Raw genomic sequence first — 15,337 nt, 5'->3', positions numbered from 1 at the left:
TTAAATATCTATTATGAAAGACATATTTCATTATGAACTTGAATTTATTATGAACTTACTGAGTCGCTTAACAAAATCATTGGTTAATGCTTAAAGATAAATCCTTACTTATCATTTTTAAGGTAAAATCACATCTCTTACTTCTCACCCAGTGTCAGCTGGGAAAGTTTTTACCTGACATCTGATGTGCACTTAAGAGAATCAGTGGATGAATGGGACAGCATCACAACTTCTAGAGAAACAGGGCTGTTTCAACTGAAATCACAAGGCTCTTTCAGAGTCTGATCGTCAACAAATGCTTGATAAATATATCATGACATGAACAGAAGAGACGACTGCTGACCTCTGAAGAATGTGACCTATATCAGTCCGTATTCAGACAGAGTGTGTACAAACTCTGTACAAATGGAAAAAAATTCAATTACATTGCGCTCCAGGCATGACTGAGAGTGCATAGTCTGTGAGGTCACAGGGACCCAAGGTAACTTCTATAGAATGTCTCGCACAGGCTAATGTTCATATTCACCATTGTTATTCAGTGGTGTGCATGGCAGGGCTATAAGGAAACAGACACGCCTCTCACAAAAAACCCAACTACCCAACAGCAAATCCCAAGAAAGTGGGTCATAAAGTGAGATGCTGAGAACCCTCAGGAAAAATAATCATAAAAACAGATAGCCAAAGATAAATAAAGATGATATTTTTAAATAGCTGAGTCAAAGTCCCGATATGAGTCCAGCAGAAATGCAGTGGAAATACTCTGATAAAGTTCATCAGAAAAAAAACAACCGAAACCAAGAAACGTCAACATCTTTCAGTGTATTTACATTCTTCATACCATCTATTTTGGGATTATGTGGAACTATAATATGCAGAAATATTTTGATGCAACTGTAATTACTTAATCAGAACTCTTGAAAACAACAAGAATAATCCCCTGTGAATAAGAGTATTTAAAATCACCCATCAGATTTTCATGCACGTCTTTTTATTGAAGCTTAAGCCTGGACAAGCTATTCCTCACGTGTCATGTTATACACATCACTGAGAACACACTGGCTTAATTACTGACCAATAGTCAAGGGTCTAGCACTGTTCACTCCAGCCGGGTTACACAAACCCATCACTGAAGCACTGAACAACCAGGCTTAGCTACACCTATCTGATTTCGTTCCTGCTACCCCACAGAATGCTAACAAAGGTCATCAGTATTTGCAAGTTTTAGGATTTGTGTGAAATGAAGGTAAATATCCAGACTTGTACCTATAGGGTAAAATATAATTTATTATGTCAAGCATATTTAGCGTATTGGGCAACAAGACTAAATATATCAACACTGTGAACACTGGTGACAGTTGTGTTGCATCAGCTTAGTGAAGCTACACTCATATTAGAAATGAAAACTTAAGAGTTAAAAAAAAATCTGTTTATATATAAACTGAATTTCTGAATAAAATAAAGATTATAAATAGAAATATCATTATTTTTTAACGTTATGCAGAATTAGTTGTTTTTTTTACAACTTTTGTCATATCATATTACTAATTGCTTATAATTTATTGACTCTTTAAGTTTAACTTTTCAGGCTGCTATTGAAAAAAGTACATAAAATTGTTAATGTATTTAAAATAACACACACACACAACAGCAGCAACATTTGTAAGTTAGACAAATCAAAGCAAATTGTTTACACAGTAAATACCCTAGTGAATAGTGACATATAGTACGAGCAATTCCAGACAACACCTAATACTTTCTTCCTTTCTTCCTTGAATCCTCTCTACAATGATTCCCAGGTGAGAAGACAAGTGAAAGGTGATAAGGGATTAAACTGGTAAAGTGGAAAAGCAGAGTCTGAGTCACAAACCGAAGGCTCTATCTTGGGCTGCTTCGATTAATACCTAGCAAAAAATCAATAGAAATGGGTATCGATGGCTTGCAGCGCACCAGTTACACCCAGCTGTAGCCCACTTCAGCTGGGTACCTGATGAGTACGTGTGTTCCAAATCTTATGTAGCCTGAATTACTTGCATTTGTGATGATCTCACGACCTAAAGATATTTAGCAACACAAATAAACACGTAATCATCTTCTAAACAGGCTGACACACAAGGTGGTTCATGCGGAGGAATATACTGACTAAAATCACCCCCCCCCAAAAAAAAAAAAAAAAAAAAATCTAGTCACCCCTTTGACATAAGCGTGTATCACTGCGCCCCCCTCAGTTTCCCTAACATTGTTCTAGCTGTTTTCTGCTGATGTACAGTCTGTTTACTCGCCAGTGGTAAAAGAGAACAAATAAAGCTTTTGTTTGCAAGAAATTTGACTTATGTCTGAACTGCCCGAGCTTGGACTGTGTGGTTGCATACTCTTATGAGGTTAATGCTTTAACCCTCTCAGGCTCGAATTAAACTTTTGTTGCTAATGCACAACCAAGTCCTGCAGTGGTACTTCTGAGTAAAAAAAACCTCATAAAATATGTATGCGGGGTAATCAGGTTGTTAGTTTTTAACTGTTGCAAATCGGCAACGCCTGCCTTGAGAGGGTTAAAGGCAGCAATGTTATTGCAGTCCCATGTCTCATTATAATGCACACACTGTGAATAAATGTGTGAATAATTTGATTGCCTTTTCTAGATTTGTATAAAAAAATGTGAAGAAAAAAGTAAACGAAATGTGTGAAATTAGGAATATTTGATGGCGAGACTTTGAAACAGTTAAGCATTATATCTGAAAACAAACTCGTGTTTTCTTTTGATGAGCGGTAGAAAGGGCTGACGCACAAAAACAGTACTAATTCCAGGTCTTGCTCCAGCTCTGAGAGCTGTAGGGTGACGCATGACGCACTGGAGGCGCGGCAAGCCTTCTCCATAAATTCTCAGCCTGCTCTCCTCTGGCTTCAGACAGAGAGCGAGGTTAGAGCCCTCACATCACTGACAGGATTTTTGAACGATCGCTTTGACAGAGCACCATTTGCCAACGGGTGCATCTGCTGCAATCATGATTAAGAAAATGTCACCGCCCGAAAACGAGTTCGACATCCCGGCCAAGAATTGCCATCGGATGGTGATTCTGGGCTCCACAAAAGTTGGGAAGACAGCCATAATTTCTCGGTTTCTCAACGAGAGGTTTGATGACCAGTACACGCCTACTATCGAGGACTTTCACAGGAAATTCTACAGTATCAAGGGAGACGTTTACCAGCTGGACATTCTGGACACATCTGGGAACCATCCCTTCCCAGCAATGAGGAGGCTTTCAATCCTTACTGGTGAGTTGAGTTTTGCAGACACATGAAGCTTTGACCATGCATTTAATTAATTACAGTCAAATATTGTTATTATAATTTTATTTGATATTCAAATATACCTTCTCTTGTATTTCCAGGTGATGTGTTCATCTTGGTTTTCAGTCTCGATAACCGAGACTCCTTCCAAGAGGTGCAGCGCCTGAAGCGCCAGATATACGAGACCAAGTCCTGCCTGCGAAACAAAACCAAGGAGAACGTGGACGTCCCGCTGGTCATCTGCGGCAACAAGTGTGACAGGGACTTTTACCGTGAGGTGCAAGACGACGAGATTGAGCAGCTGGTTGGCGGGGAAGAACATTGCGCATACTTTGAAATCTCAGCAAAGAAAAACACCAACGTAGACCAAATGTTTCAGACTCTCTTCACCATGGCCAAGCTGCCAAACGAAATGAGCCCCGACCGACACTGCAAAGTTTCCCTCCAGTACTGCGAGGTTCTCCACAGGAAGTCGTTCAAAAACAAGAAGTGCAAGGACGGGAACGCATATGGAATAGTGGCGCCGTTTGCACGGAGACCAAGCGTGCACAGTGACTTGATGTACATAAAGGAGAAAGCTGTAGGCGGCAGCCACGCCAAAGAGAAAGGCTGCATCATATGCTGACAGTTCATTTGCCAGTTTGTGAAAGACTTTTCTGTGAGGGTTAGGAGCCGTGGTGGATAGCCAGTTTACTGACAAGGAATATGTAAGCCCATAAACTGACACAGTGGTGCAGCCTGGGCTGAGACTTGTGAACTAGCTCGGCTCATAAATCTCTGTGTAGTGCAGTAGATGCTCTGAAAATGCTGTAAATCTGTCTCTATTTTAAGTTTCTAAGAGCAGCATTTGAGGAAAGAAGAAACATGTTTACACTTCACTGTACTTTTTCAACCATGGTGAAACTTGATTGTTCCATTATGATCAAATTTAATGCTAAATGTGTATTTATTGTCTACCCTGACTTTTGCATAAGAAAATAAAACTTGTTACTTTTATAGTCTGCCTTCCCCTTCTTTTTCATTTCAAGCAAATCTCCAAGAAGTTGCATTAAAAACAAAGCTTCACAGATCTCCTTTCCCTTAACTGGAAAAATGTTGTCCATCTGTTAAAATGCACTTGTTGCATCATCCTGACACGTCATTCACATCCAGATTAAAACTACAAGAAGCCCTTAAGAAGCTCGCCGTGGTTCATAGTTTATTTTATGTATTCCGAATAACCTTAAAGGACGAAGCTTATACAAAATACAATTTATTACAACGTATCAATATAATGGGACTCAAAAAAGCGAAAAATCCCAATTTAATACAAATATCATATAAACAAATTTGCGCTGTGGTAACACAAAACAAAGACAAGTTCAAAACATGTTGCAGTCCGACACAATTAAAGAAAAGACGGTTATTATTTCAATGTCCATCCGGTGTTCCTGAATCACGCCACCTCCATACTGCGTGCATACCAAGTCTTTTAGCCTCACGATGCTTTTGGCACGTCAAACATGCACAGACTTTTATATTTCTGCAGCAGCTGGTTCTTGGTGCGAACCTGTTCCCGCAACGTGGCCAGCTGCTGCTGCTGCTCCAGCGGACTGCTGTCTATCCCCGGCATGTTGGAGATCTGCTCTCGAGCCTCCTGGATCTTTGTCTTTAGTTTACCAAGTTCTTGGAGGACATCCTGGTTGTCTTTGTCCATGCTTTACGCAAATGGGGAAAAAGAAGAGTGCGTCATCCGTCTGCTTTGTTATTGCAGACACTTAACGTAACATTTGTAGCTATCGACATTAGCTTCAGCTAACACAGCAAACAACATAGCAACTCCACCAAGCGACTGAGACAAGCAAGTGTTGTCCCGTGCATACAGCACACAATGTGACAACACACGAACCAATAAATACTCTTACCATTTAATAATATCATGAACTAAAGGCAGCAGAGAGCAGTCATCGCTCTCTTTGTCGAGCTTCGCCTGAGCTGTCGCCATCTCTCTTCAGCTTCCCGACGCAGATTGTTTACGTCAGCCACAAAGCTGATGACATCACTACATTCGAATTGTAAAAAACTAATAGAAATATTTATTTCTGTTCATTCGACCTTTTCGAGATATAGTGCTATACTTTGTAATTGCGTGGATACGCACTTTCAATTACCTGGAGCAGGGGTGTAAAACATAAGCCCCGCGGGGCAGAACCGGCTGGCAAAGACTGCAGTCCGGCCCACTGGATGCTATGAAAAGTGTGAAAGAGTGCACAATTTTTTTGACTTTTAAATGAATTTTTAAAACTTTTGCATGCCCCCCTCCCATCCCCACCAGAATAAATAAATAGTGAGTGGTAATTCATAATTAGATAATTACAGGCCAGTCTGGGCAACTTTCTCTGTAATTTTACACATTTTTTTCTTATAATTTATGCCCAAACAATTCTGCTGATACATTTCTTTCATTTACTACAGCAGCATTTCTTTATCATGTGGAAAAACCGTTGAAGTCGCTCTCCTTTTTCTAATATTAAGATACCGCTGTGATTAAATGTGCAGTTAAAATTTAATTCACTGGCAGAAAGGCTCAACCCACTTAAGATAAAAGTGAGCTGTATGTGGGCCACAATGTCAAATAAGTTTTACATTCTTGACCTGCAGTAAAGTTCATAAACAAACAGACACACATACATTATTTACAGAATGTATTTTTGTGTTTTTGCTATACAAGTCCAGGTTGAGTGTAAAAACTCATGAAAATAAAATAAAAAATAAATAAGTCTAACAAAACAAAACAAAACAAAAAACAAGAAAAAGAGCAATGAATGAATGAATGGACATGCAGACTACACAGGTAAAGTGAATCACACTGAAAGGCGAAATAGAGGAGATTAGTTTTTCATTCATTGCTAAAATGTTTGAAATAAATAAAAAATAAAAAGGCACAATTAAAATTATGTAATTCCTTTTGCTGACTTGGGCTCTCTTTTGAGCACCCAATGAACTATGACAACGCAAAAGGGAATTATGACCTTAAGCAATATAGGCTGAAAAAAGCTGAGGGAGAAATGATGTCAACATCATTTACTTTAAAGTGTCATCATTGAATTCATTACACAGCATCAAGGAAACAAAGGTGCTGTCTTCTCATCTTGAGTCTAAGGTGTTAAAGTGGTGGTTAGCCTAAAGCTAACTGTATTTTAAGAGAAACCAATGAAACCTATTTTTTCCAACTATTTATGCTAAAAACTTTCCCCAGGTGTTTTTTATTTTGAATGAAACCCACGGCAGCACACATTGGCCCTTAAATAAGCCCCATATAATCCATTAATACACCGAGCAAACAAAGCTGACCTGCAATGAGTGGGAAAATTTGCTTCACATCCCAATACCTAGCAACCTGAAACATCTATTTCGGCAGTAAATGCAATCTACTATCCCTACAAGTGTGACACATGTCATGCATGTTGAGTGAAGCATGGCAACCCATAAACCTTGACATGCACAAATATAATCTAATGGACTACAATGTATCCGACTATATTTATATATTATATTCAACTTATAGAGATTAATGTAGAATAGTGGCATACGATAAACCTAGAAAACAGGATGGAATCAATACCTTTTTTAAACAAATACTCAGGAACAAATCACAGTATTGTCATAACTGTGCAAATATAAAAGTAATCTGTCTTGTCTTCCCTTACATTGACCCATATTCCTGGGAGATCAGTCACCAGCAGGTCTCTATGTTGGTCATTAGCCTCATTAAATGTGAAGTTAAATCTCAGTAAAGATGATCTTAAATATTCATTGGCTGTGTCACAGAGGTGGTCTCATTGCTGCGGTGACTAATGAGAATGCTTCCTTATAGTGTTTGCTACGTGTGGGTAATGAGTGTGCCAGGCATGGGAAGAGGAAGGGAGCAGCTGCTGAAATTAAGCTTTGATGAAAAAAAATAGCCATGAAAAAATATAGGTCAGCAGGAAACATTTTCTCTCATACCTCACACTGTGTGGCATCATTGAAGATCCTACCAGAAGCTCAGTCCTCACACTAATTTCCAGTATGACAGAGTGTTACATACTGCTCAAACTTACATGAGTTAGTACAGGTGACCTAGATTGAGTTTGTTGGGCATTATGTTCCCTAAGTGTTTTACCATTTGGGTCAGGGAAAGCTCTGACACCTTATATTAATACATTTTAAAAAGTGGGTCATTTTGTGACCCAGCATTATTAGAAAGGTATGAAAATATCCCAATGGCTAACACGCACAGTAGAGAGAATAAATATCCCATTATTATATGAACACAGGAATTTAGTTCATTGACTTTTATTTGACTGAACATTTTTTATTTGTGGTGTGGTCTGGTTTTTAGGCTTCTTGAACATTAGTGACATCTTTAGTCCTGTTCTTGATACTCAAGTGACTATTCATTCGGCGAAAGCAGTGACAGTGATAACATGAAGTTAAAAGTATATGAAAAGCATTTAGAAATGTAACATTTTAATTATGACTTATATTTTGTTTTATTGTAAGTGGCCTGCTTTCATTACGGTTCTTTAAATTAGTTGTTCCATATATACAGTGACTGCAGAGCATGATAATTAACACATCTACTTACACTTGCTGTGTTAACGAAGCATGTTCTAGCATAAAACTGCAAAATCAAATACCTGTTGTCAACACCTTGTGATGCAACTGAAAGTAGAAAAATGTTGATAGATTTAAGGAAAATCCATGTTAATTATTTTTTTAATGGCTTCTGTAATCCATCTACTCTAATCCGTTTTCTTCTATTTATCCAGTTTAAGGCTGGAGCCTATCCAAGCTGCCAAAAGGTAAACTGTGGAGTACTCCCTGAATAGGTCACACTCTACTGCAGGGCTAACAGACAGAACAATAACCAATGTGGCAAATTTAAAATCACCATTAATGTAACCCCATGGACTGTGGGATCAGGCCAGAAAACCCATGCTGACGCAGGGAAAATGTGCAAACTGCACACAGAAAGGCCCCAGCCAGCCAGTGGATTCAAATCCAGGACTTACTTGCTGCCAACAGCACATACAGTCAACAGTGCTGGGGCGTGCTGCTTATGCTTATATAATATTTAGTGAAAATGTCAGTGGCTCTACTTTCAAGTAAAGTGACTGAATGCCTGCAGAGGTAGTGAGGTTTTATTAAACATCACAGGTAGTCGTGAAGGAATAGTGATTTGTAGATGCAGTCACATGTGTTCTGTAAGCTCTAAACATCACTTTCAGCTCATAGATCTATTCACACTTGCATGATCCTTCATAGTTCTCAAAGATCACAGTTCTCACATCTAGTTCATCTCAACAGCAATAGGTAGAAGAAGGGAGAAGTCAATTTTCAGATGTGAGGTAGGCTGAGGTTGATATTTACAATTGTCCTCTGTGAATTTCACAGAGGAGAATTGTAAATATCAACCTCAGCCTTCCTTTAATAAACATTACTGGGAAGGATATACACTATTTACAGTGTATATCCTTCCCAGTAATGTTTATTAAAATGGAGTATGCATTTACGTGTTTATGGTTAGCTATTCAACAGAAAAAACTCTTCTAAGTAGTTCTTCTGTTTTGTTTTCTGTTTGGTTGTTTGCCTTTTTTTTTTTTTTTTACACAAAGCTCCTATTTTATTTCTTACTTAAAATTTCTTGAGAAGTATTCATTTCATCATACTTCATAACAAAATGTGATTTATTTATTTTCTAGCTCTCAATATAGATTTCTATGTAAGAACTCCAGCAGTAAAACTTTGCCCTGAAACATATCTCGTGTGGAGCCCAGACTAAACTTGTAATTTATAGCTAACAAGGGAATTATAGATATATTTTAAGCCTGGGTGACTTTAGGACACTTCCAGTTGAACCCATATATAGGAGTCCCAGAGTGGCTTGCCTTTCCCCACTCAGCCTCTGTAATGACGTGAATGGGCAGCTGACAGTTTCCAACAGATGTGTCACCTCCCAGCATCTCTGACAGGATGCAGATGTCCTGTCTGCTAATCTGTGGTCTAATCTTAGCATGCATCTCTATATGAAAGACACAGTCACAGAAGCTGTGCATCATTAAAACAAATCGTTTCCCAATAAAATGAACCTTTCTTGTATTATTTAGATTTAGGGCAAAGTGAAAGTTTTATTTGACAAGAGATTTGTTCCCATCATGTGAATCCTGGTTTCATAAAAGTTTCTAGGAAAGATGCTTTCACAAAGTGTCTTTATGTGCACCAAAGAGCTAGCCGGTCAGCTGCTGGTCATAATCCAATCCAAATTTGCATTTAATTTAATAAACACTACTTTCACTGCCATGGATACTTGAGGATATGTGCATGAGATAGATCAGGGGTCAGGATTCAGGTTGTACTAGTCAGTCTCTGTGGCATGTAACATGAAATGCACATTTGCACTCTGTCTGTTCTTAGTTGTTGGTCTATCCAAAACAGGAGAACATAATAAGCTGGTGCAGCTATTAATTGATTCCTGCACTTCATTTGACATTTTACTGTTCAACATCCTGATTATAACCAGAGTACGTTCATGCTCATCGTCTCTTATTTCCAAGAAATCTGAAGCTCGGTTCCACGAAGCTTTGGGTTTTTTTTTAACAGGCCTCTTTGATTTCCATAATTGAATTACAGATGGAGTCATTGCTGCTGAGGACTCAGGCAAGGTTTGAACAAACAGTATATTTTCTGCCTGTTAAATGAAATAAATTGGGCACTGCAGGAAAAAGGTTTTGACTGTTTTCAAGATAAGAAGGGAATTTGTGCATGTCTGCATTTGAAAGAAAAAAAAAGATCAAAAGTCCAAATGACAGATACTGGTAAGATTGATAAATGTCGTAAATATGAATAGTACTGTATTGTATTTTCACTTTATTCTACACACATGGACAACTGAGAAATAATAACAAGAGGAAGTTCTCTTTGCAGATTTTTATACCAGATGCCCTTCCGGATGCAACCCCAAAGGGAATTGTATCTCCTGGTCTAGAATCAGCCCACTACACTATGGAGCCAATTTTAATAATTATACGTTAATGACCATAATGTATGTTTCCTATTTCCTCCTAGACGAACAGACGAATCTTAATGAAACTTTTCATAACATTGTCAAACATTGTGAGTGCCAAGGTCTACATGACGTTTACAAATCTTTTAAAAAAAATCTTATAGTTGTATATATTTGTACATTTTACAGTTCAGTTGAATAAAATCTCAGATTAGAATGGTGTGTAGCAATATATGCATGTATCACAGCATCATATCATACTGTAATAATGCATTTGCATATGTTTGTTAATGCTAGAGTACTCTAAAAGTTTGCTAGCAATGATAATCATTAAAATAATAACAGTTGTTATTATAACACCATCATAAAGAATTAATCTCTTTTTTATGCATTATTTAATAATTAATTAAACAGTAATTAATAATACAAAATATTTGTGAAAGGTGACAAGATTTCTTGCAGTGTAAATTAACACTAACCTGACTCCAAGGAAAAAAATACCGACTTACGAACATGCTACTTTCTTGCTAGCAGGAGCTTGTTTGTAAAATATCCACCAATGTGCCCGAGGCCTGTCTCAATATTGGACAGTAACATATTTTTCTCCGTTTGGTTGAGGATAAACAGCATCATCTGAACTGTTATGTCTTCAAGACAGCAGGTTACTGAAACTTAAAACAGGCATGCTGTGTCAGGTTCACTGCTGCATACTGAAAAGCTACTATTTGTGATTGAAAAGGACAGTCTCAGGCCCAATGGTGCTCACCTTAATATTATGTATTTCTTTTAACTAATAAATGATTAATAACATGCATTCAGAAAACATTAACGTTTCGGAAAATGTCTTCAGGGAAGTAGGTGCAATTTCAAGAAGAGTTCATATTTAATTTGTTTCTACATTCAGAGAGTCCACCATAATGACATGCCCACAGCGCAAAGCTCACAAAAGCATCATAAACCTTTCAGTGTAGATTTTTTGGAACCATACAGTACCATTTTATTCATGTAAAATAAATTGGAAGGTGCAGATGTTTGGTGTCAAGCAAAACATTTGGTCGGGTAATATTGCTGATACAACGCCTTTTCCTTTTATGTGTGCTTATAATCAGACTTTAAAGTCCATTTTAATTTAATGATACTGGAAAAAAAAGAGATGTTATAAATAATAGGGGATGCAGAGCAATGACAAGCTAGAGGCTTGCACAGACTTCTCCAAAATGGGCTGTATTATTACAAAAAAAAAAGAAAAAAGAAATAAGAACTTGAAATACAGAACTGCAGCTCAGAATCATTTATATCTTGTAAAACAAGTCACATTTCAACTTTAAGACAAAGAAAAAACACGAGGATTGACTGCAAATAAAATGAGAAACATTTGTAATTAAATGATCGATTTTTGTTTAATTAAATCTCAGACGCCAAGTTTATTTCCTAGTAGCTAGAAAAAGGAGAAATAATCATTCAAACATCTGCTCTTATAATAGGACAAACAATGGACAAGTGAAAACTCTGTGAAAGCTGCATATTGCCTGGAAACATGTACAGGATGAGGAGGATGTGTGTGGATTCTTTTTTTGTTCTTTCTTAGAATCTTGGCACTATTTACGCCAGGGCTTTTTACTGGTTTCAGAATGAGACCTGCGACCTGTTGATAGAGGAGTTATATGCTCGTCCACTTTCAAGATCACTGGTAATATCTTCACTGGTTCTTTCTCAGTACCAACATAAGGAAACAGCTTCTTAGTGAAATTGTGTTTGAAGGTGTATAGGAGTGTGTTGGCATCCAGATCAAAGAATGAGAGCGTCCCTCTGTCATACTCCAGCTGAACTCTGACCCTCTGCAGCTTCTTCACTGACAAAAATTTATATGTATCTGGTGTCGTTGATACTATGTATTTTCCATCCTGGAGAGATAATTGCCAGTATCCTAACGGTGTTTGTCCCTTTCTCTTAAAAGACTCATTTACCACAGCAATGCCCCAAGTTTCCTCTTCTCCAACCTCAACATCCCAAATGTGAATCCCTGAGTTGAAGCCCTCAGAGCCCAGAACACCTTTATAATGATCAAATCTCTCTGGATTATCAGGAACCTTCTGTCTCTCTCCAAGACTCACACTGGTCAGATCTTCAGACAGGATGACTTGTGGATGAGCTGTGTTTAGATCCAGAATTACAGGAGTATAGGAGACCATCTCCTTCATCTTGTTCCAGATGTTGTAGGTCAGGTTGCCCAGGTGTTTGGCCACATCCATCAGGGCTCCTGAGACCAGCTGTGGATCATCCAGCGGGGGGCGCTGCTTGACTCTGTTCACTGCAGCCTTGTAGTTGTGCAGGAATAAGACATCTTCAGCTCCCAGTTCCTTCTCTGTGGCTCTGATTGTTTCTGAAAGAGTTTTTATCTCGCTGCTCAGAGACTCAATCTTCTCCTCCATTTTTACTAACTTCTGCTTTTTTTCCTGCCTCAGAGCAGCCAGCCTGGCCTCCTCTTCATTTTTCAGAAACTGCTGAAGCTTCTTGAACTCCTCCTTTATCTGCTTCTCTGCCTGCTGTGCCTGTACCTTAATATTTTCTGCTGATTTGTTAAAGTTTCCTTTGACTTGTTTAAACACCTTCAGTTTATCTTGTAAGGGTTTCAGGTGTTTCTGAAGCTCCTCTCTGTGATCCTGGGCGGCTTCTTCAGTTGGGTTGAATCTGTGGTCTTTGTGTGCTTTTGAATCTCGACAGACAACACACACCAGCTGCTGATGATCCAAACAAAAAAGTTTGAGTTTCTCATTGTGCAGACTGCAGAGAGCCTCAGACACTGCAGAAGGTTTTGGATCTATCTGCAGTAAGAAAGCTTCACACAGGTTCTTTAACACCAAGTTACCAGGTGGATCATTTGACAGGTTGATCTTCCTACAAAGTGGGCAGATGTGTTCCAGATTCTCTCTCCACCACGTCTGCAAACAGAATCGACAGAAGCTGTGGCTGCATGACAGGATGACAGGATCTCTGTAGATATCATGGCAGACGGGACAGGAGAGATCCTTTTCCAACTGAGAAGCCATTTTGTCCTGGAGTAGCAACCATGAAAACAAAGAGGCGTCCACTCGGGAAGTTTCTTTAAACTTACTTTCACTTTTAGCTGTGACTTCTGTAAAACTTCTGTTTGTAACATGGAATCAGCAGCATCGTCTTGAAGTGACAGTATCCTGATATTCCCTGTATTTCTGTGTTGCCTGTATCCTTCTTGCTGTCATTAAACTTCCTCTCTTTTCTGTAAAATCTAAACACACAGCTCACAAAGTGAAACTGTCACAGTGAATGTAATTTGACACCCACATGGGCAATGAATGAGGAAGAAGCCTACGTAAAAGGGCGCGTGACTTTCGTGCACTCAGCAGGTCCGTACAAAGACTTGACGAAAAGGCAACAAAAAGTACGAGGAAAAAAATCAAAAGGAGTGAAAGGTTAGGTTAGAGCATACAGAGTGGAGTAAGGATGTTAGCGTGCTGCCCAACTTTCATCACGCACATATCTATAATTATATGGTCCTAAGTGTGAGTGCATACACTCACAAAATGTTTAGTAACTTCAGATCCCTGCAACAAGCCCAGGTCCAGTTTACTTTGGTGATTTGGACTATTCCATTTCATTGTTGTTAATTTTTTTCCTTTATCTCCTGTACAGGCCAACGCAATCTATTTGTCGTTTCAGGTTGTAGTATTACACAACATTTTCAGATCTAATAGAAGTAAAATGAGTATTTCGTAATTCACTCAATATATTTTTATTTATAACTGGCATTGTTGTTTCATTCTATTATAGAATCTTACAAGAAAGAGGCAAAATTGTAAAAAAAAAATCATTATGCTTTATTAGCTGCTTCGGTGAAAAACAAATCAAGAATGCAACAACAAAAACAAACAAACATTGCAAACAACATACTGGAAAACAGTTATTTATCACTTGATTGCTTCGATACAACCCTTGGGCACATATATGCGGGGCTTTTCGTGGCTGTTTTGATCTCGCTCTCTCTCTTAACCGATCAAATCTCGCTGTGGTAGCAGCTTTAAACTCGGTATGACCCAGGTTGATAGAGGGTGCCCAGTCTGGATCGCATTCCTGCATTTTGTAGGCTGGTTTTCCTACAAAACACAACAAACATTAGCCCGCAAAGCCACAGTGAACAAAGCAGCATAGCGCAACAAATTCAAATCAATATGACTTATTTGTAACCTACCTACATCAACGATTATGTTATGATAAATTACGTAATAACTACAACAGAAGACTCACCTTTGTGGAAATGCTTGGAGCACTAACATATGAGCTGGAGTGTGCTAGAACGTTATATTTGGTCTTCGAATGGCTGCAATCCAGGCCATCCCTCGGCTCTTTGTTACTTCGGAAACATGGCTTAAACAATTTCTCTTCCATGACGTAATCCGATAAAAACCGATCTCTTTAACCGTCGGCTTCCCGTGGCTGTCATGCGACCGGCTATTGCAGTTAATGATACAACAGCTTGCCATTCTTTGTTTCTTTTTATCGCTGTGTGACTGTTTTCATGTGAAAGCCTGCGTGCGTTAGTACCGCTTGCCACTCCTACCCACAATCCTTTGCGGTTTTACCCCGGAATGAGAGAGGTGTTGTAGAAATATTAAACAAATTGTGGTGCATGAAACCAGGTTGTCTTTATTACTTTTATTTAATTTTGTAAGAGGGTCAAAGAACAGTACAGATTATGGCAAAACTTTGCATCTTTTTGGTAAAGTCATCTACCAAAAAAAGAAAGGAAAAAAAAAACAAAAAACAAAGAACAAAATGGCTGTATTGAAAAGAAGAGATATTAAATGTGGGAATGAATTCATAGATTAGATTGTGGGCTTCGTTGTGCAAAATTGGCTAACACTGCCCCCAAGTGAAAAATGTAAGAAAGTAACAATTTATTAATCAAAACAAACAAACAAAAATAGTTTATGTTCTTTTCTTCAACTCTCTCATAAATCTTAAAAACTAAATCACAAAAATAAATCA

At 38.3% G+C, this 15,337-nt stretch overlaps 3 protein-coding genes across 3 annotated transcripts; 1 reads left to right on the top strand and 2 right to left on the bottom strand.

Annotated features, from left to right (window-relative positions):
• Positions 1–2,897: 2,897 nt before the first annotated feature.
• On the top strand, positions 2,898–4,283 carry LOC120744988 (dexamethasone-induced Ras-related protein 1-like). Its single transcript, XM_040049593.1, has 2 exons — positions 2,898–3,270; positions 3,387–4,283. Exons 1-2 carry the CDS (start codon positions 3,000–3,002, stop codon positions 3,908–3,910), a joined length of 795 nt encoding a protein of 264 aa, XP_039905527.1. The 5' UTR covers positions 2,898–2,999; the 3' UTR covers positions 3,911–4,283.
• A 238-nt stretch (positions 4,284–4,521) lies between these two features.
• On the bottom strand, positions 4,522–5,322 carry med9 (mediator complex subunit 9). Its single transcript, XM_040049597.1, has 2 exons — positions 5,190–5,322; positions 4,522–4,982 (listed from the first exon to the last, which is right to left on the bottom strand). The coding sequence occupies exons 1-2, from the start codon at positions 5,267–5,269 to the stop codon at positions 4,763–4,765; spliced, it is 300 nt and encodes a 99-aa protein (XP_039905531.1). The 5' UTR covers positions 5,270–5,322; the 3' UTR covers positions 4,522–4,762.
• A 4,582-nt stretch (positions 5,323–9,904) lies between these two features.
• On the bottom strand, positions 9,905–14,020 carry LOC120744981 (zinc-binding protein A33-like). Its single transcript, XM_040049587.1, has one exon. It carries the CDS (start codon positions 13,360–13,362, stop codon positions 11,911–11,913), a length of 1,452 nt encoding a protein of 483 aa, XP_039905521.1. The 5' UTR covers positions 13,363–14,020; the 3' UTR covers positions 9,905–11,910.
• Between the last annotated feature and the right edge of the window lie 1,317 nt (positions 14,021–15,337).

Source organism: Simochromis diagramma, unplaced genomic scaffold (assembly GCF_900408965.1).
Source record: "Simochromis diagramma unplaced genomic scaffold, fSimDia1.1 OVJJ01000321.1, whole genome shotgun sequence".
NCBI classification, from domain to species: domain Eukaryota; kingdom Metazoa; phylum Chordata; class Actinopteri; order Cichliformes; family Cichlidae; genus Simochromis; species Simochromis diagramma.
Note: the sequence above shows the minus strand (reverse complement) of the source record. Positions and strands in the feature narration are given on the sequence as shown.